General features: G+C 42.6%; 1 protein-coding gene across 2 annotated transcripts in view; it reads left to right on the top strand.

Moving 5' to 3' along the window:
* The first annotated feature begins 919 nt into the window (after nt 1–919).
* The window catches only part of TGFB2 (transforming growth factor beta 2), a 98,454-nt gene continuing 78,830 nt past the window's right edge, over nt 920–20,543 (top strand). Inside the window, exons 1-2 of one of the 2 annotated variants that reach the window (XM_001172158.8) lie at nt 920–2,626; nt 18,935–19,018. In XM_001172158.8, coding sequence (XP_001172158.1) covers nt 2,281–2,626; nt 18,935–19,018 — 430 coding nt within the window. In that variant the 5' untranslated portion in view covers nt 920–2,280. The remainder of the gene's footprint in view (nt 2,627–18,934; nt 19,019–20,543) is intronic. The other variant, XM_514203.9, reaches the window with a different exon arrangement.

Genomic DNA, 20,543 nt, shown 5'->3' with positions numbered 1-20,543 from the left:
CAGTATGGCTGCAGAGTCATGCCGAAATGAAAATGTTGACTTTGAGTAACTAAAGGTAAAATAAAAGAAAAAGGGAAGGTGGAACAGTGGTAAGAGTTATTCTTTTATTCATCTAATTTAGACTTAGTTGAAATTGAAAATGTCAAGTTATGAGTAGTGTAAAACAGTAGACATCAAACACTTAAAATTCCAGCTTCCTGGATTAATGCTACGGAAAGAATGAAGTTGGTTGATAATGTTTAGCCTAGCAAGAAGGTGAAGAAGAAAGCCATACAAGAAGTGGCTTAGGCAGCAAATTATAAAGGTGACCATTCATTCAAATCAGTAAAACAAACAAGTATACCTTATTCTTTAGGTAAAATTGATGGATCTCTGTTTTCCAGCAGTTCACAAACCGAGGGGTATATTGTAAACAACAAACTAACAAAATAAATTCTGGGATGGCAACCTGTTAAGGTATCCCAGAAAATAAGAGGTAGGACATGAATTTAAAAGATTGGAAGGTATGTCTTCAGGACTGGCCTGGCCCTGAGTAGACTAGTGCTCCCTCCCATACGGGTGTGTGTGCACACATAAATACAGGAGGAAAGCCTTCCCTTCTAGAGCAAGTGATTCAGTTTGGGAGGCTGTGACTGAGCTACACTAAGTAAAAACGGGAGACTTGATTGTCCTTCGACAGACCTGTCCAAAATGACTAGAAAGTAAATACCGTAAATCACTGTTGTCAGGGCGCACATTCCACCTCCTTCCTCCCTTCCCCACAGCTGTCCTCATTTCCACACCCCCTCAACGGTTCGGGGAGAGCTCGTGGTCTAAGTAACGAGAGGACTTCTGACTGTAATCCTAGCACGTCACTTTGTTGAAGGCAGACACGTGGTTCAGAGAGAACTTATAAATCTCTCCTCCCCGGCAAGATCGTGATGTTATCTGCTGGCAGCAGAAGGTTCGCTCCGAGCGGAGCTCCAGAAGCTCCTGACAAGAGAGAGACAGATTGAGATAGAGATAGAAAGAGAAAGAGAGAAAGAGACAGCAGAGCGAGAGCGCAAGTGAAAGAGGCAGGGGAGGGAGGGATGGAGAATATTAGCCTAACGGTCTAGGGAGTCATCCAGGAACAAACTGAGGGGCTGCCCGGCTGCAGACAGGAGGAGACAGAGAGGATCTATTTTAGGGTGGCAAGTGCCTACCTACCCTAAGCGAGCAATTCCACGTTGGGGAGAAGCCAGCAGAGGTTGGGAAAGGGTGGGAGTCCAAGGGAGCCCCTGCGCAACCCCCTCAGGAATAAAACTCCCCAGCCAGGGTGTCGCAAGGGCTGCCGCTGTGATCCGCAGGGGGTGAACGCAACCGCGACGGCTGATCGTCTGTGGCTGGGTTGGCGTTTGGAGCAAGAGAAGGAGGAGCAGGAGAAGGAGGGAGCTGGAGGCTGGAAGCGTTTGCAAGCGGCGGCGGCAGCAACGTGGAGTAACCAAGCGGGTCAGCGCGCGCCCGCCAGGGTGTAGGCCACGGCGCGCAGCTCCCAGAGCAGGATCCGCGCCGCCTCAGCAGCCTCTGCGGCCCCTGCGGCACCCGACCGAGTCCCGAGCGCCCTGCGAAGCGCACCCTCCTCCCCGCGGCGCGCTGGGCTCGCCCCCAGCGCGCGCACACACACACACACACACGCACGCACACACGTGTGCGCTTCTCTGCTCCGGAGCTGCTGCTGCTCCTGCTCTCAGCGCCGCAGTGGAAGGCAGGACCGAACCGCTCCTTCTTTAAATATATAAATTTCAGCCCAGGTCAGCCTCGGCGGCCCCCCTCACCGCGCTCTCGGCGCCCCTCCCGTCAGTTCGCCAGCTGCCAGCCCCGGGACCTTTTCATCTCTTCCCTTTTGGCCGGAGGAGCCGAGTTCAGATCCGCCACTCCGCACCCGAGACTGACACACTGAACTCCATTTCCTCCTCTTAAATTTATTTCTACTTAATAGCCACTCGTCTCTTTTTTTCCCCATCTCATTGCTCCAAGAATTTTTTTTTTCTTACTCTCCAAAGTCAGGGTTCCCTCTGCCCGTCCCGTATTAATATTTCCACTTTTGGAACTACTGGCCTTTTCTTTTTAAAGGAATCAAGCAGGATACGTTTTTCTGTTGGGCATTGACTAGATTGTTTGCAAAAGTTTCGCATCAAAAACAAACAACAACAAAAAAAAACCAAACAACTCTCCTTGATCTATACTTTGAGAATTGTTGATTTCTTTTTTTTTTATTCTGACTTTTAAAAACAACTTTTTTTTCCACTTTTTAAAAAAATGCACTACTGTGTGCTGAGCGCTTTTCTGATCCTGCATCTGGTCACGGTCGCGCTCAGCCTGTCTACCTGCAGCACACTCGATATGGACCAGTTCATGCGCAAGAGGATCGAGGCGATCCGCGGGCAGATCCTGAGCAAGCTGAAGCTCACCAGTCCCCCAGAAGACTATCCTGAGCCCGAGGAAGTCCCCCCGGAGGTGATTTCCATCTACAACAGCACCAGGGACTTGCTCCAGGAGAAGGCGAGCCGGAGGGCGGCCGCCTGCGAGCGCGAGAGGAGCGACGAAGAGTACTACGCCAAGGAGGTTTACAAAATAGACATGCCGCCCTTCTTCCCCTCCGAAAGTAAGTACTCATTTTGACTTCCATCCCCTGAGGTTTAGCTCTGCCCGGAGCTCTCAAAACCGCAGCAGCTCCCGGGATCGCCCTTCCCTCTCGCGGTTCCCGTTCGCTCTTTTCCCGTTCTCCTGTCCTTCACCCCATCCACCTCCTTTTCAGTTGTATGCCTGAGGCCATCAGGCTTTAAAATGTTTGCTTTCTACTTTATTTTCTCCATCTTTCCCTTCCCCCTAACAATTCGGTGCTTTAAAAGGCGTTATTCTCTTTTTCTCTTCCCTGAAGTTCTTTAGTCGGCCACCAGCTAGGAGTCAGCCCCACTCTGTCAAACTAGAGGTGCTCCCAGGGGCAGAGTTAAACTGAGGAATCTTGGTAGGTTTGTTTTCTTTGCTCCGATTGGCGTGGAGCGCGCCGAACTGGTGCACGAAGGGTTTAAAAAAAGTGTCTCAAAACTAGCCTCTCCGGAAGGCGCCCCCTTTCCGTGCTGACCTATCAGCTGGTTCCCCAAGCCTTCTCTATTGTCTCTAACTACCCTAAAAATGTCAGCATCGCCGAGACAAAACCCGGTTTGGACACCCCTCGAGAAACCTACCTGGCCCTCAGTCCTTGATGTATCGTTTGCTATCACTAGGTGTTTCATTACCCAAAGGCAAAATCCTATAACCACGTTCCCTTTTCACTTAATCTGGAGTGTAGAAAGGACAACTCTGTTTCTGACTGTGTTTTAAAAGGTTTTGTTCACGTTATTTTTCAGAATACACTCAAACCTGCCTTCTTCACATCTCCAGTGTAGCAGATCATTTTTCTTACGGGTCTGTTATCCTGCTCCTGCCTTTTCGTAGGCTTCCTGCAGTTAGTTCAATGCATTCCTAAAACTCAGAGTAGACGACAGCCGTATTTTTTTTTTTTTTTTTTTTACTGGCTTCTCTGAGAACAGTGTCCTCAAAACCAGCTGGCATACAGTAGCAATAGGAGTGAAATGATTTATTGCAGAGGAAGGGAACAGACAGTGTAGAATGATTTCAGAGTTCTTAAAAAAAGAAAAAAAAAAAAAGAAAGAAAAGGGGCAGCAGCATCCACTTGATACCTGAGAGGGTTAAATACCAGGAAGAAGAAAAAGAAAAGTGGGGGCGGGGTGGGGGGAACCTCTTCAACATTTGTGTATTCCAAATCCCAAGTCATAAACTTTTCATTGGTTGCTCATTTCTCTCCTCCCCTTTCCATGCCCTATATACTTGCTGGCTGCCTTTGCAAAGTCTCTGTGTCTTGCCTAAATAGATAATACAGCCATCTTGGTAATTTTCTCTTAAAGGTTCTAATTGCAGGGTGGTGCTTTTCTTTTTTAATATTTATTTTTAGTTTGACAAGTCCTAGCTGTGTGACCTGCCATGTCTTGTACTTGATGGTGTCAGAAGTCAGCCCATGTATCTAACCCCAGTCTTCCTAGTGACCTTTATGTTGCTGCAATTTCTCCTGTTCTTGTTCAATAGCAGAACAGATGCAGAGAATTCTGGCAAGCAGGATGATTTTATTATTGTAATTATGGCACTATCCGCAACAGCGGTGATAAATACACTCCACCCCTGGTTATCCCCTTTGGGAAGTAAAGCTTTCTGACTGGGGTGGAGCCAAGGAGATATTAGGAAAGAAAGTTCATTGTAATTAGTGCAAAACCATTGAGACAAACAAGGAGTTCAGTCAGTTTGCTTTCTCTAGCACGTGCATCGGTTCTACTGGTATTTGGGCAGAGCGGAAAGTATGTTATGTAGAACCTGAATAACTCATCTTTCAATGTTTATATGCAAAAGGTCTAATAAACTGCCAGCACTTTTATAACACAGAAAGGAGCTCTGATCCCATTTACTGAATAGGTGTGGAGAGAGCAAGTAACCCAAGAGGGCATTAGTTCTTTGTTCTCTGAAGCACACTTCAGTCTGAAGAGCTGAGATGATCCAACCCAGGGTCATGGTCACCAACAAACTGGAAAAATTCCTAGATTATTAGGAGGATTTCAGAGTATGGCATTTAACATCAATGTGTGGATTCTCCTTTCCATTTCACCCCAGCCACCAAATAAATGAAAACCTCCGATACGTCCAAGATAAATAAAATATACTGCCAGTTTTCATGCAAAGAATACAGGCTTTAAAAAGTCTGTATTCTGTATGGAAGTTTAGGAGCAGAAAGCCATATTAATAGCAGGTTCGATACTACTGTGCAAGGACTGGATAATTTTATAGAAAATAGGTTAACTGATTTTCCAGCACTTTCTAGTTATACTGGAATATAGCAAACCCTTCCAAAAAAAGGAAAAAAAGAAAAAAACCATATTTTTAAAAAGCAAATTGAAAGTACATTATTGGCTTATATACCAGCTTTCCCTCTTTAGGACTTTTCTGCCTAACTTTTAACTCAGCTGTCACTGAAGTAGCTGTGGGGAGGGAGTGTGCCTGTCATTCCTTGCAGTGAATCTGGCAAGGGTCATAAGCCCCAGAGATGAAGCCATGGGAAAGATCACTGGTTCATTTTTTACCACCAACTTATTAGCGTTCAGGGAGTGACTTCAGCTCAAGTATTACAAATATGCTCTAATTATACTCAATGAGCTATATATCATTACAGATTGCTGATAGCCCTTTGTGGGACATTTTATAAAGTTCAGACTACATATTTTTAGCAATGTGGAGATTTAAAAGTAAAAATATAAGAGATATTGTATATGCCCTGAGGCATATTTTGTCTTAAATATTATCCTTGGCCAAGTATACTATATAAATACAGTAAATATGAATAGAACTGGCCAGGTGCCAATCTCCTAGGATGAATTTTAGTCAAGAATGTATTTATGGGATATAAATAATACTGTGTCAACATTTAAAGAAGGGGTCTGATTAGTTTGAATTTATTCATATTGATCTTTTCACGTGCTGTTAGTTTAAGACTCAAAGTGGAGTTATGCTAAGGTTTACCGATAGTTTGCCCACTAGGAATTAGTGGACCTCTAGTAGTTTAACAATCCATTTGAAGTTCGAGGCACATCTATTCAAAAGATGCTGCACAAGGTTTTAGAAACTTAGAAAGGGTGATTCAGTTATACACAGGAAGAATTCAAATAATTGACATGTAAGAATCTGTAGAGAGTCCGACAATCAAAAAGAGGAAGAGACACAACGTTTCATTTTCTTTCTTTTCTCTCCCTTTTTCATTGTAACCAATCAGCACATGTTGTGGTTCTAACCCTGGTGATTTTGTACTCCCCCCAACCCCCGCACCCCTACTCCCACTGGAACGTTTGGCAATGTCCAGAGACACTTTGGGTTGTCGTGACTGGAGGTGGAGGGGTGCTACTGGTATTTAGTGGGTCAGCCAGGGATGTTTCTAACCATCCTATAATGCATAGGGCAACCCCCCATTCCCAACATCAAAGAATTATCCTGACCACAATGTCAGTAATGCCTCTGTTGAGGAGCCCTGGTATTTGTTTGGGGTTACTGAATTCTGTTAACAGGACCATTTAGAAAATAATAACAAAAATAAAATATCTTTATGATCAAAGCATATTCAAATGAGAATACTGAATAGGAGGATAGTCAGACAGTTATCTTAATTAAATGGAGTGTGGATTAGACCATTGTATACAGTATGTACTTTATTTTTTGTGGTCTTAAAGCCCCTACATTAGAGACATCAAAACTTCCCATTTATTTAGCTTAAGTGATGGTGTTGACCTATCCATTACTAGCTTCAGTCAGCAGCAGTGTGATGTTAGAACAGAGAAAAAAGAAGTGAGGAATTATCATGGATTCCCCTTGCAAGGGAAATAAGCAGTTTGTGTTAACAAAGAGTGGAATCTCCAAGCTAGGCAACGGAAGAAAGTAAATAATCATCTTGATTTATTCTACCATTTTGAAGTAGATACACTAAAAATATACAGCCTGAAAAATCACAATGAGATTCCCTTTGTAGTTGTTTCACATGAGTGTTAAACATTTAACATGAAGCAATCTCCTTTTCTATTTCCTCTGTAATTTTCCAAGTTAAATTGTGGAATGTAGAATGGATACCAATGACACTATGGTTTTGGGGAATGTGACTTAGCATTCAATTCATGAATATGTCTTTCTATATACAAGTTGCTGGTCTGTTGGCCACTTGCCCAATGAAGGAAAATGTTAGCGATTGCTGGAACGTAGTGGTATTTTTGCTTTATGTAGTAAGCATTTTTACTATTTTATTTTTTAGGATTCTCTGTGTGTGTGTTTGCATGTGGGTGTATGAGATAGAAACAGAAAGAAAAAGAGAGCGTATCAAAGACAGACTTGAACTTCTTGACTTCCAGAATGATTGAGTTATTAATATACAACAGACCAAACTTTAATTCTCCCTTTTTTATTGCATCGTTGCTTGTACTAACTCTAGTGTCTAATTGTGGTTACATTTAAGTTAGGTCACATGCTCCTCCTTCAGGATTTCCTCTTTTTTTTACTTTTCAAAGACTAGAAAAACCTCTCAAAGAAGTATACTATTTATAACGAAAGCAGTTGGGTCGTCTTTGTTGCCAAGTGAGGCCAGCCAGCTTTATGCCTCTCCTGAGAAGACCTCACCCGATGAAAGAGGGGCTTTGCAGAGGTTGAGGGGCAGGTGGGGACCTCTCCACCTCACAGAAGGAAGGGGTTGGGGGAGCCCACTGCGTCTCCACAGCAACCCCTGTGGTCTACTCGAGGAGTTGCACTTTTTGAATGATTTCTCCCTGGTGAAAAGATGGTGATGTAACCTAGTCGCAGCATCTTTCATATAAAGATATGAAAGAATGACAGATCATTTTTCCTAGAGGAAACTGAGATGGGAAAAAAGGGCTAATGACTCACTGTTGAACCCACATCAAATCTGGGTTAGAACCAAGGAGGTCACTGACTTGTAGGCCTTCGCCCAGAGATTACAACACACTTTAGGCTGCATATTTAGAAGGGTCGAGAAATTAGAGTGGAGGCTCCTGGCCCTGGGAGAGGTGTGCAGGGTCACCACTGGAGTGGGACTCTGGCCCACTGCCACTCCAGCCCGCCTCCCCCTGCCCCTTGCCCACAGCACCCCCACCCCACCCCGCCCCATTATAGGTTCAGGAGTAAGGTGAGCAGCTGAGCAAGAGACTGCATGGAAGAGCTCTGGAAATAGCCCTTTCCGCTATCTTGATGTAGCATTTCCGGTACTGATGGGCTCCCGGAGAGAGGATTTGGATTTGCCAGATGTGCTTGCTCTATTTAGGCAGCGCTTCTGCTCAAGGGTGGATTCCATTTTGCAGATTCTGCACAGCTTGATGAAATGTGGCTCTGCCCGAGATAAACAAATGCCCATTGTCATTTTGAAGGCATATGTGTGCTTTCATTTTAAAAAATATCCTTTAAACAATGATAGTTTTTAACCTGGGAATTCAACGTTCTCCAGGTATTTTATCTTAGATTTAATAATATGTTCGGGGATTCTTTGATGGGTTTGTTTAGACTGAAAAGTTTGCTTCTGTCATTTGTTTGGAATAAATTTGCATCATGCTACAACCACAAGCTGCTTTTGATGGTTGGCTGTTTTGTTTCTTTTCTAAGCGCTGATATCCAGAAGTGGGTGTTTAAGTGCCCCACACTCTCACCACTACCTTACTTCCTGAATTGGCTCGGTGGTCTTGACTCTGAATGAAACTGCCCCTTGGCCTCTTCCCCACCATCTCTAAATTGCCTTCTTTTCCGTCATTGTGATGGAACGTCTGCATGGATGGATGGTCGAGTGCTCACATATCATGTCCCATTTGATACTCTACTGAGTTTGTGGGAGACAGCACCCCCTTTACTTAACCAGGCCTCAGTTTCTTCCCTTGTAAAGATGAAGAAAGTAACACTGGCCTTCTAGGGTTGTAAGGATTGATGATGACATATGTGAAGAAGCACCTAGTGCTGCTGCTCTGGCATGGAGTAGGTCTTCTTTGCCTGGCAGCAATTCTCTGAGTCTCAAATGCCTTTGACTTTAGGGTATACCATTATTTTATGTGCCACTAAGAAAAAAATATCACTTCAGTGATCATGCCGTTGATTTTAAGAGAGGGTCTGGATTTTAGGGAGATGAAAATGTGATTATGAGCGATACCCCAGGAACCACTTCCATTAACCTCGGATGTCTTGGAACCTCCAGCTCATTCTTTTCCTTTGCGATAGTTCCACTCAGTGGATCTCTTTCCTTTGCTCACTCAGATTGTTCCTTAGGTGGCCTCTGCCACTTCAGGGCAGGGATGGGATGGGGCTGGAAACAGAGAACATAGGGTTGGTAATTCACCATGTCTGGCACCATCTAGTTCTCCTATGAGAAGCCCTGAGAGTTTAGGCAATTAGATTCAGGCCTTTCAGGGTCTGGTCCCTCCTCCTTGCTCAGCCCCTCCTCTCACTAAATCCCTGCATGAAAACTATACTCCAGTCACATTGTCCTCTTTGCCTTTACCCAAATGGGCCATTTATTTTCATGCCTCTGGGGTCTTTGTTTATGCTGTTTCTTCTACATAGAGATCTATCTTTTCACACCTTTAAAAATCCTTCTGCCTGGTGTGGTAGCCCACGCCTATAATCTTAGCACTTGAGGAAGCTGAGGCGGGAGGATCACTTGAGGGCAGGAGTTGAAGACCAGCCTGGGCAACATAGCAAGATCTTGTCTCTACAGAGAATTTAGTTGGGCCTGGTGGTGTGTGCCTGTAGTCCTAGCTACTTGGGCGGCTGAAGCAGGAGGATTGCTTGAGCCTAGGAGTTTGAGGCTGCGGTGAGCTATGATTGCCCCGCTGTCCTCCAGCCTGGGCAACAGAGCGTGACCCTGTCTCTAAACATAACAAAATAAAACAAAATATTTCTGGGCTTAGTCAGATGCCACCTCCTTAGAAAACCTTCCTTGATTGTCCTAGTCTTATTTAATTAGCTCTTCCTTTGCACTCTTACTATACTGATGGTTATCTCTATCTCTCCCTCTTTTCTTTTGATCTTAGTAAGATCTAACTCTGTTCTGGGCTGTCTTCTTCATTGGTTTGTAGACTGCCCCAGGAACAGAAATCAAGTCTAACTTATCTATATTCTTATAGAACTTAGCATATTGTGTTTGGTCAAGGAATGTTTGACAAATGGATGAGCATTCCCTTTAGAGAATAAGACTGAACTATAGGAAGAAGAAGAATCTGTGAGTTCAAAGAGGTGTCAGGGCCAGGAGATGCAGAGAGATGAAATGTTCTGACCTTCATTATCAGGGAAAATGTGTCTGATGGGTCATGTCACTATGCTAAAGAGCACGGGGCTTCTCATAACCATAATATTTTCTGTTTCCAATTCTCAGATAATAATGAAGGTGGTGATAATGATGATTAAAGCTAACCTTTATTGAGGACTTTTTACAGGCCAAGCATAGCTAACCTTTATTGAAGACTTATAAACCAAGCATAGTTTTAAATATTTTACATGTATGTACTCTTTAATACTCACAAGCAATCCTATGAGGTTAATACTCATACTGTCCCTTTGACAGCTGAGGAAATGGAAATAGCTATTTCTATTAGTGATGTGTTATGGAAATTAGACTTTCAGCCACCACAGGTAATAGGAGCCCTAATACAGAACCCAGGAAATAGAGAGCATGACCTTTCTTGCCTTCTTGATAAATGATGTAATACATCCATGAAAGAATGGTGACTCTCCTCTGTTAACAAGAATTACATTCACAAGCGCTGAGAAAATATACCTCTGAAGCACACAACCTGGGTTTTTTTTTCTTGCCTCTAACACATTCGACTTTTATTTCTGCACTTAATTGATACAAAAAGTGTGATTTATTAAGCCTTTGGTTGTTTCTGTTTGTTTGTTTGTGAGACAGAGCCTTGCTCTCTTGTCCAGGCTGGAGTGCAGTGGCACCATCTCAGCTTACTGCAACCTCTGCCTCCCGGGTCCAAGCAATTCTCCTGCCTCAGCCTCCCGACTAGCTGGGATTACAAGCATGTGCCACCACGCCCAGCTAATTTTTGTGTTTTTAGTCAAGATGGGGTTTCACCATGTTGGTCAGGCTGGTCTCGAACTGATCTCAAGTGATCCATCCGCCTCGGTCTCCCAAAGTGCTGGGATTATAGGCCTGAGCCACCGTGCCCAGCCTTGGTTTTATTTTTGAACTGCAATCATTTTCCTCACAAAAATCTTGATAAATTTTATTGATAGGGCATTCCTATTTCAGAGAATTAATTTATTTGGGAAGGCAAGATGATATACAATGAGCATGATGACTTTGGAGCCAGACAGACCCATTAAATAAAGAAAGGAGAATAAATAAAAGGGAATTGTACCAAAGGAATCTCAAAGGCTGAAATGGAAGCGGTAACATCAAAGACAAGAAATCCTACTCCAGGCCTGTGGCAGTTGTTAAAGAGTGGTCCTGTTTTGGTTAGCAACTTGGCTCTCTCAGTGCAAGTTATTAAAACTGCCTCATTGATATTTAAGTTGCTTCCTACCGAATTCAGATCTTGGCTCTGCCATTGTCGGCTTTGCAGCTGGATTTGAAACCCCTTCACTTAGCCCAGCCTCAGTTTCTTCATTTGTAAAGGAGAACATCGACTTTCTAGGGGTTGTAAAGGATGATGTGTGTGAAAAAGCACCTGGTGCAGCTGCTTCTGGCCTTCTTTGCACAGCAGCTATTATTCATCGAATCTTATTGACTTTAAAATGCACCACTATTTTATGTGCCACTAACAAAGAAATATCACTGCCCATTTAACTATTAGTTATAACATTAACTAAATATCACTGCCAATTAACTCAGCCATTGATTATAGGAGAGAATCTGGATTTTAGAAATAATAGAATATGAAAAATATATAGAATCAGTGAAATCACATAAAGGTTTGTGAAATAAAGAATAGCGGTCTATGTGCACATGGTATAGAGTGCTGTAGCAGAAGTACATGGAAAATGAAATTAAGTGGAGGCATGACATCTGCCCTCAGAAACGTTTTCTAGTTAATGAATGTTAGGAGCCCATCTGTGGAATCAAGAACAGGAGATCCACATAGTATATACTCCTCCCAGCCAGAGTCTTGGAAATCAAAAATTTTTTGTTTTTATTTTACTTTTCACATCTCAAGATTTACCATTTGTTTCAAAGGGTATATAAATTTTTAGGGGATTTTTTTTTTTTTCCGAGACAGTCTCACTCTGTTGCCCAGGCTGGAGTAAGTGGCACAGACATGGCTCACTGAAGCCTCCATCTCCTGGGCTCTAGTTATCCTCCTGCCTCAGCCTCTACAATAGTTGGGACCACAGGCATGCACCACCATGCCTGGCTAATTTTTTCAATTTTTTGTAGAGCTGGGGTCTCGTCATGTTGCTCAAGCTGGTCTGGAACTCTTGACCTGAAGCAGTCCTCCTGCCTCTGCCTTCTAAAGTGCTGGGATCACAGATGTGAGCCACCGCACCCAGCCGGGAAAAATTATTTAAACTATTTGAACTGATCTCTGAAGGTGCATATGAGTCACATAGTACTTGCCTCTTTATTTTTCTGGATCCCAAAGTCCAAAATCAAAGAAGAGAGGGGATGTTGCCTATAAAAGACTGACATGCAGACGGGGCTTCTATGTAATGGGCTTCTGGGGCTGGTTTCGCTTTTCCTCACAGGTGCCCTGTCTCTCATCACCTCCACTGGTTGAAAAGAAACCAGGACATTTGAAGTCAAGGTTGAGGCAGGTCAGGCAGCTGTGGTTATACTCATGTAGACCTCATTTCACCTCCGCAACCAAGCACTGGCCACAGCCGCCTCTTAGCCATTAGGCAATTCATTTTAAAGGCGGCTTTAGCAATAGTATGAGATTACGGTGTAGAAATCTAAAAGAGGAGGCCGGGTGCAGTGGCCGGCGCCTGTAATCCCAGCACTTTGGGAGGCTGAGGCGGGCGGATCACCTAGGGTCAGGAGTTTGAAACTAGCCTGGCCAATATGGTGAAACCCTGTCTCTACTTAAAATACAAAAATTAGCTGGGCATGGTGGTAGGCGCCTGTAATCCCAGCTACTTGGGAGGCTGAGGCAGGAGAATTGCTCGAACCTGGGAGGCAGAGGTTGCAGTGAGCCGAGATTGCGCCACTGCACTCCAGCCTGGGAGACAAGAGCAAGACTTCATCTGAAAAATGAAAAAAAAAAAAAGAAATCTCAAAGAGGAAGCTGGATGAGATGAAGGGGAGGGGCTGGTCGAGAGTAACTGCAGAGGGTTTGAGGAGTAGAAATGATATCAGAGAGGGGAAGCCACACTAAGGCCTTGGGTAGTTGTTCACAGTGCAACGTATTCTCTCAGTGAGTTAGCATCCTGGCTTTCCTGGGGCAACCCACTAACACCACTTCAGTGATGTGGAAAAACATTGCTGTCCAAGAGGAATTGAATTCACTGGCTTTAGTGTCTGTTAGGAGGGAAAGCCTCATCGTGCTGAGAAAGCGATCCTCCCTGGGCTGGGACCATCCCTTCATTCTCTCAAATGAACGCTTGGATTTGTTACTGCCTGATAAGTCAGAAATGTTTGGCTTAGATGTTCCCTCAACCAGAATGACTTGAGGAACTTAAGGCAAATGGAAAATGCTTCCTGGATATTGTAAAGTCCAAACCTTCTGGAAATAGTTTGAATGCATTTCCATCCCTCCACAGGCAGCTGTTTTTCTCTCACACTAGCATGTTCCACTAGCGTGTCCCCGTCCCTCAGGCCTTCCGAGCTACCTATATGTCGGTAATTATGAAACAGGTTATTTCTGAAGAAGAGACACTGCGTTTCTGAAGAAAAAGTCATGGAGTAGCTATTTAAGAATAACACTGGTCTTTTGGAGTTGTTGTTTCAGGAAGTACTCTAGCATCTTTTTGGTCGTCTGAAAGAAAAAGAAAAACGTTGTGACTGTGACTTTGGCTCTGTTTATTTTACTTTTCTTATCTAACCCTCACGACACTGACAAATACCACATCTGTCTTGACAAGCTAGTTTGCAAATAACTATTCATTCATAATTTTAGGCTGTTGTAAGAATCCTTATTTGTTACTTCATCTTGTAAGCAAGAATGCAAAATTTGGTTTTGAGAAAGACACTGAAATGACCGCAAGTCCACTGGTCTTTGCAAATCTCTCTATCTGAAAAAGATGACTGTGTACTTTTTAGTGGATTTTCAGAGCTCTAAAATATTTATTGTTGCCAAAACATAGATGGGAATTTTCTGAGAAATATAATTTAATTTTAAAGTTTTGGATTCATTTCAGTGTTGGTAATGTCAGTGCTTCTTAGTCCAAGTTTATCAGGGATTTTTCTGTTTACACCAGATGTAGCAGTAACTTTGTCATTTCTTCTATTTTGATTTTTTAAAAATATGATCGTTTATTCCCCTATCTGTTGGCTTAATCTCATTTTCACTTATTTTCACTTTTGCTTTGACATCTTATGGCAATATGACTGCAGTTGTTTCTACTTCCTTTATAGTGAACTCTTTTTTTTTTTTTTTGAGACGGAGTCTCGCTCCGTCACCTAGGCTGGAGCGCAGTGGTGCGATTTCAGCTCACTGCAAGCTCTGCCTCCAGGGTTCATGCCATTCTTCTGCCTCCAGGGTTCATGCCATTCTTCTGCCTCAGCCTCCCGAGTAGCTGGGACTACAGGCACCCACCACCATGCCCAGCTATTTTTTTTTAGTAGAGACGGGGTTTCACCGTGTTAGCCAGGATGGTCTCAGTCTCCTGACCTCATGATCTGCCCGCCTTGGCCTCCCAAACTGCTGGGATTACAGGCGTGAGCCACCGCACCCAGCAGTGAACTCTTGTAATAAAACTGCTGGCTTAGAAACTCCAGAAAAGTGTGAATGACTTATTCTGATTCTACTTTAGAAAGATAAAGAAACAATCACGGATGGAGGACTTTTCTGTGCAAAGGATGGGTGGTTTGGTCAAAGAACGGTCCCCCCAGAGGTCAGTCAGGGCTTTCTGTGGGAAAAATGTTTCTACATTCAAGTTCATCCTTGGCATTTTGGGCTCTGCTGGTTAAAGAGAGGGAGACAGAGGAAGGAGTGCTCCAAACCTTCTGACTCCTACCTGGAAGTAGCCAAGCAGAAGCAAAGCTGAATAATAGCCATGACCTCAGGCTCTGAAGCAGCAGGTTCCACCTTCAGATGGATCTGTTAAACTTCACCACCCTGGGTTTCTTGTACCTGTCTTCACTGATTTCTGTCTGAGATATCTTGAGGCATTTTTAAAACATTAAGTTGTTTTGAATAGTAATTTAGTCACTCATTTGTATCTCTTCATAGTATTAAGCCTTAGGTTATTATGTGTGTTAACTAAAATCACTGATCGGATCTCTAAACTAAGTCCTGAACTGCCATGGTTCCACCTACTAAACTTACACTTTTCTTCTATGTAGAATGAGGTGACCGGTGCTAGTTTGTCCTAGAGAGAGAGGTATTTCAGAAGAATTCCACTGTCAGAAAATATCACCATCAATAATGAAACTATGTGTGTAAAGTCATGTCTAATTTTATTAACTGTTTGTTACAAGTACTCAGATTATAGAAAGAGGGTCTTGATCTAAGCTGACCCTGAATTGTTATACATTTGGATCAGTTTTCCCTTTCTTGCTGAGAATTCTCTAAGAAGAGTAGAAACTCATTGTAGTTCAGTGTTGGGAGGAATGATTGTACCCACTTACAGAGTTGCTATATCACAAGAGAGATGCATCGTTTGTTTGTGTGGAGAGGCTGGAGGGATTAGGGCAGGAGCTTATTTGATAGGGAGTTTAGTTGTACATTTGTAAGACATCTAATTTTACTTAAGATATCATTGCAGTAAGAATGGCTTTATCTCTATCCTATAGACCCTCACAGTAGACAAAACCACTACCTACTCAGAACAAACAGCCCTTATGAGGGAATAATTTTTCCTTGATTCACCTGATTGGATTGTTTTGAGGTCAAATGAGGTTCTGTAAAAGGCCTTGCTAACCTGTAAGGCATAATAACCTGTACCAGGGTTCTCAAATTTTACCATGCAAAATAATTACTGATGTACCTTTATAAATATAGATTCCCAAGCCTTTGTCAGCCACTCCAATTCAGATTATAATTCAGTTCGTTTTAAGATGGGCTCCAGAAACCTGCATCTTGATAAGGCGGCCAGGTGATCCTTGTGCAGATAGTTCAGAAACATACTCTGGAAACATTGTGTATTTTTGTTTTGTTGCTTTATTTCTTAGCTGTGTCATTGCAGGCAAAAATAAACCCCAACATTGTTACAGTTAATTAACTTCCTAGTCATTTAATTACTTTGTAAATTACCCATGCAAAGTTTTAATTCTAGGACTGTTTCTATTTTATGACTTGTGTTACCCATAGTCCCCCATCATAAATTAGTGAGTGCCTGCGTTCTTCTAAAAATATCATGTTTCTCACATGCACATAGTGAGGGGAACAACACACACTGGGGTCTGTCAGTGGGGATGGGGTAGGGAGAGCATCAGGATTCATTGCTAATGCATGCAGGGCTTGATACCTAGGTGATGGGGTTGATAGGTGCAGCAAACCACCATGGCACACGTTTACCTATGTCACAAACCTGCACATCCTGCACATGTATCCCGGAACTTAAAATAAAATAAAATAAAATTTAAAATAAAAAAAAGTTATGTTTGTAAGACTATAAATGCCTCAGATTTTGAGAATTGTTTACATTTCTTTGTTACAAAGCCTTTTCGCATCTATCCAAAGCCTCACTGTTTTAAACAGAGTGTATCCATACCTCAGTGCTGCTTCAATGATGTAGATTATTGAAAACTGATTTTTTTTTTCTTTTTTTGAGACAGAGTCTCACTGTGTCACCCAGGCTGGAGTGCAGTGGTGTGATCTCAGCTTACTGCAACCTCCGCCTCCTGGGTTCAAGCGATTCTTCTACCTTAGTCTCCTGAGTAACTGGGACTACAGGCACGTGGCACCACACCCAGTTCATTTTTGTATTTTTAGTAGAGACGGAGTTTCACCATATTGGCCAGGCTGGTCTCAAACTCCTGACCTCGTGGTCTGCCTGCCTTGGCCTCCCAAAGTGTTGGGATTATAGGCGTGAGCCACCGCGCCCGGCCTGAAAACTGATTATTTTAAAACTAAGGTTTGCTTTCTGTAGACTGAACAATCATTAGCATCCTTACATCTCTATCTCATTCATGGTCTTAACTTCTAAGGCATTGGATCAGCACCAGAGCTCCCTGTCCTCCTGCCTTGCTTAAAAACAAAAAAGAAAGAAAGGAAAGAAAAGAAGGGATTTTAATACTGCTTTATAGCAGAGTGAAAGTAAACCAAAGGTGCATACTTGAGAACTGCAGGCTGGAAATTGCAAGTGACAATAATTACCTCATCTTATTCCCACACAGACTTCCTATGACCTGGGTGACCTTGGGATCTGAATTCTGTTTAATAGAATTGTCCCTCTTCTGCACCACGGCGTACACTGGCCTGAAGAAGGTGCTGTTTCCCAGGAAAAGCACTTAAATCCCCCCAAGAAATGCATAGGGCCATAGTTTGAAGAAAAAGTATTGCTAACCAAGTGACTTACTCTGCATATTCTACCTTTCTCTGGTTGTATTCTTTGAGATTTTTATTTAAGATAACTTTCAGCATCTCTTTTTAAAGGTCAGATACGAATGAGAAAACTTTGTCTGACTTGTTAATCTTGTGACAAACCGTTTATATCCAGTGTAGCTTCCTGTCTTTGCTGACTGGTTATTTGAGGGAATTTTCTTCCTGTAAGACTGTGGAGAAGCCTCTAAAAATAAACAGCATGGTTTCTTATTGGTGGGAACATATGTGAGCAGATGTCAGCTGGAAGCAGCATATGGTGGCAACATGATAGCAGTATGTGCTTATAGAATCCCCGCTGTTGGGTCTTCGTCTTCCATGCCACACTGGCCAGTCAGAGCCCCATATCTCAGTTAAAGAGTGTTCCGCCTAGAAGGTGTAATCCACACATTTGTGAAAAATCTGCCACTGGGATCTTGATAGTGGGCTGAATATTGGACATGGTAAGTTCCAGAGTATGGAAAAAGTCTTTGTTATCCATTTAAAAATCAAGTGATAAGAGGCACACATATGGCAAAAATAAAAAATAAATCAAGAGAAGAGTCCACAAAGCCTTTGTCTTGTGTTGAAAGAAGTTTTCAAGTCAGGTCTGAATAGTGGCAGTGTTACTTCTAGAAGACGTGCCCTATGAACATGGAAGGTGCATGGACTCTCAGTGTATGTAAGGAGCCAGGAAAGAATGATATTCATGCCAGGCCCTAATAGGCAGTCAGGGCTTTTTTTGTCACACAAGTTAGACAACTGCTCATATTCCTTGACCACCTTTTATCTGTCAGTCTGTTTTAAATATATCATCTCATTTCAATTTTATAAAAACCCTCAGAAGTAGGGTTATGTCTGCCTCATCTTACAGACTTCTCCATGGATTCACAGGAAATCAGTGACAGAACAGGGGTTTGAATTAACATCTTCTTCTGCAAAAATTCTATATTTTTATTGACCTTACCACCGATAGAAAGACTTTTGAACACTCAGCAATATTTCTTCTTCAATTTGAGATATTTTGTGGGGGAGGGGGTGTGCTTTCTTTTCTAAGAATATGGTGGGCAAAATACAAATTGGGTTGCTGTTACTTTAAAGAAAGTGAAGTTCAAATTTTCCAGATGTAATAACTATCGTGGAAGATGCGTTTAGTCCATTTCAGAGAGCTCTAGCTTTTTAAACTGTAGGTAAGTAGCCCCAAACCAATATTCACTTGTATTTTTGACTCATTCAAGAAGGAGTTTTCACATGCGGGTTAGAAATGATGACAGGTGGTTTTAAGAACACTGAAATCTAGGCCAGCCAAATGAAAACCAAAGTTTTATTCTTAATCGGTAGGCTGTCTTTTGTCAAAGGAGGTCAAAGCCTTTCTTATTCATCTTTAATATAAATCAAGGTATTTATTTTACCGTTTCAGTATGTAAATTGTACTCTGTTATTTTAACATTAGAACGTGCTAAAGGGAAAACTGAATTCAGGAGTCTGACTGCTGGTTAAGGGATGCCAGAAGATCTGGGACTAAAATTTGGAATCCTCCTTAGATCCTCAGTGTCTAATCCCCTGGCCCCAGGTAGCAGGGACCTTATTTCTGGGGAAATGATAAGAACATTCAATGAGTCCCTCTTCTACTTTGAATCTTTGTATAGTTCTGTGCCAGGCATCTCTTCAGTAAAATAGCTAATGACTGTGCTTTTTAAAACTCCTAGCTGTCTGCCCAGTTGTTACAACACCCTCTGGCTCAGTGGGCAGCTTGTGCTCCAGACAGTCCCAGGTGCTCTGTGGGTACCTTGGTGAGTACACTTGTCTGCTTTATTCCTCGTTTGACATAGTTATATCAAATCCATCTTTAGTGTTTGTCTCCTGTGGGGAACTTGCCAGAGGCAAGATGAGATTCTGAAATGCAGCCTTGTACCTGAGCGATCACAAAGGTGCCTAGAATTTTTTTTAGTAAGAGTTTACATGAGAAAAACTGATGAATAGCTTTGAACTAATGCAATGACTATATTTCAGCATGTAAAAGAATGACTTGTGGGGATGAGATATGTGTTTTAGGGGTCACAGAGTGATTTGACATACACCTTTCCTGATCCCCATGGAGGCCACTCTCTGGAGGGTTGGACAGCATGGCCTGAATGTCAAGGGAATGTTCCTTTTTATATCTTATTTGTATCTATGTTCTTGTTCTTGACACATAGTAGTTGCTCAATTAATGTTTCTTGTCCTGAACCAAAGCGAAAGGAGATTTTCTCTCCTTTAAGGTTCTAGAGCAAGCTTGTCCAACCCTCGGCCTGCATGCAGTCCAGGATGGCCTTGAATGCGGCCCAATATAAATTTGTAAACTTTCTTAAAAAATTATGAGATTTTTTTTTGCAATATTTTTAAAGCTTATCAGCTATCATTAGTGTTAGTCTATTTTATGTGTGGCCCAAGACAATTCTTGTTTTTCCAATGAGGCCCAGGGAAGCTGAAAGACTGGACGCCCCTGCTCTAGAGGGAGACCTGTCGGGGAGTTATGCTGCTGATTATTTGTGACCTTTGTATTGACATGTCTCGTTTGCATAAGGAAATGGATCGTCATGGGTCAGGCCCTCAGCCAACTGGACCTGTGAGCTTGCCACTTGCTCAAACCACTTAGTCCTGACCCTCGGAGCAGGTGCAAGCTCCTCAGAGCCAGCACCAGGTGTTAGGCTGAGGGGTACAAAAGCCAGAAGTCCTCACCCCTTTCTTATTGGGAACACTGATTAATTCAGCCATTTATTGAATGCTTACTATATGCTGGACGATGAGTCCACAACAAAGAATAGAGCTTGGGTGATCCTGACGCTCAAGGAATTCTGTGGCTAAAGTTATCCCTGAACCATGCTCAGGAAAAAAGGAAACAGACTTGCAATCCTGGCATTGGTTCACTGCATATTTTTGAGGCCCTGAGAAGGTTTGGATTATGTTGATTCTAAGTGTAGGTGGAGGTCCCGGCTAGAGACAAAAGAAATGTTTTTATTATCCTAGGAAAAGCCTAGGCCACTGGATACCCTATTCTGCAATGTATCATGCCTACACATTGTTGGTTAGAAATCAGTATAGTTTATTTACAGTGGCCTAAGCTGGGGTTTCCTCAAAAAGAACTCATTCTGTTGAGAATATACGTTGATTTTAGTACAGAAAGCCTCAAAGTGGCTAGAAGCTGCAATGTGAATAAAAAGAGTGAAAAGTTTAATCATGCCTTTAAAGCTCCCGTTTGTGAGTCATTACGTTTTGTTTTTATACTCTAAATTCTAATTTTATTTCACTAGCTAAACCAAGGAGTTAAACATCTGA

This window comes from Pan troglodytes, chromosome 1, assembly GCF_028858775.2.
Source record: "Pan troglodytes isolate AG18354 chromosome 1, NHGRI_mPanTro3-v2.0_pri, whole genome shotgun sequence".
NCBI lineage: Eukaryota > Metazoa > Chordata > Mammalia > Primates > Hominidae > Pan > Pan troglodytes.
This window is presented reverse-complemented; position numbering and strand designations above follow the sequence as displayed.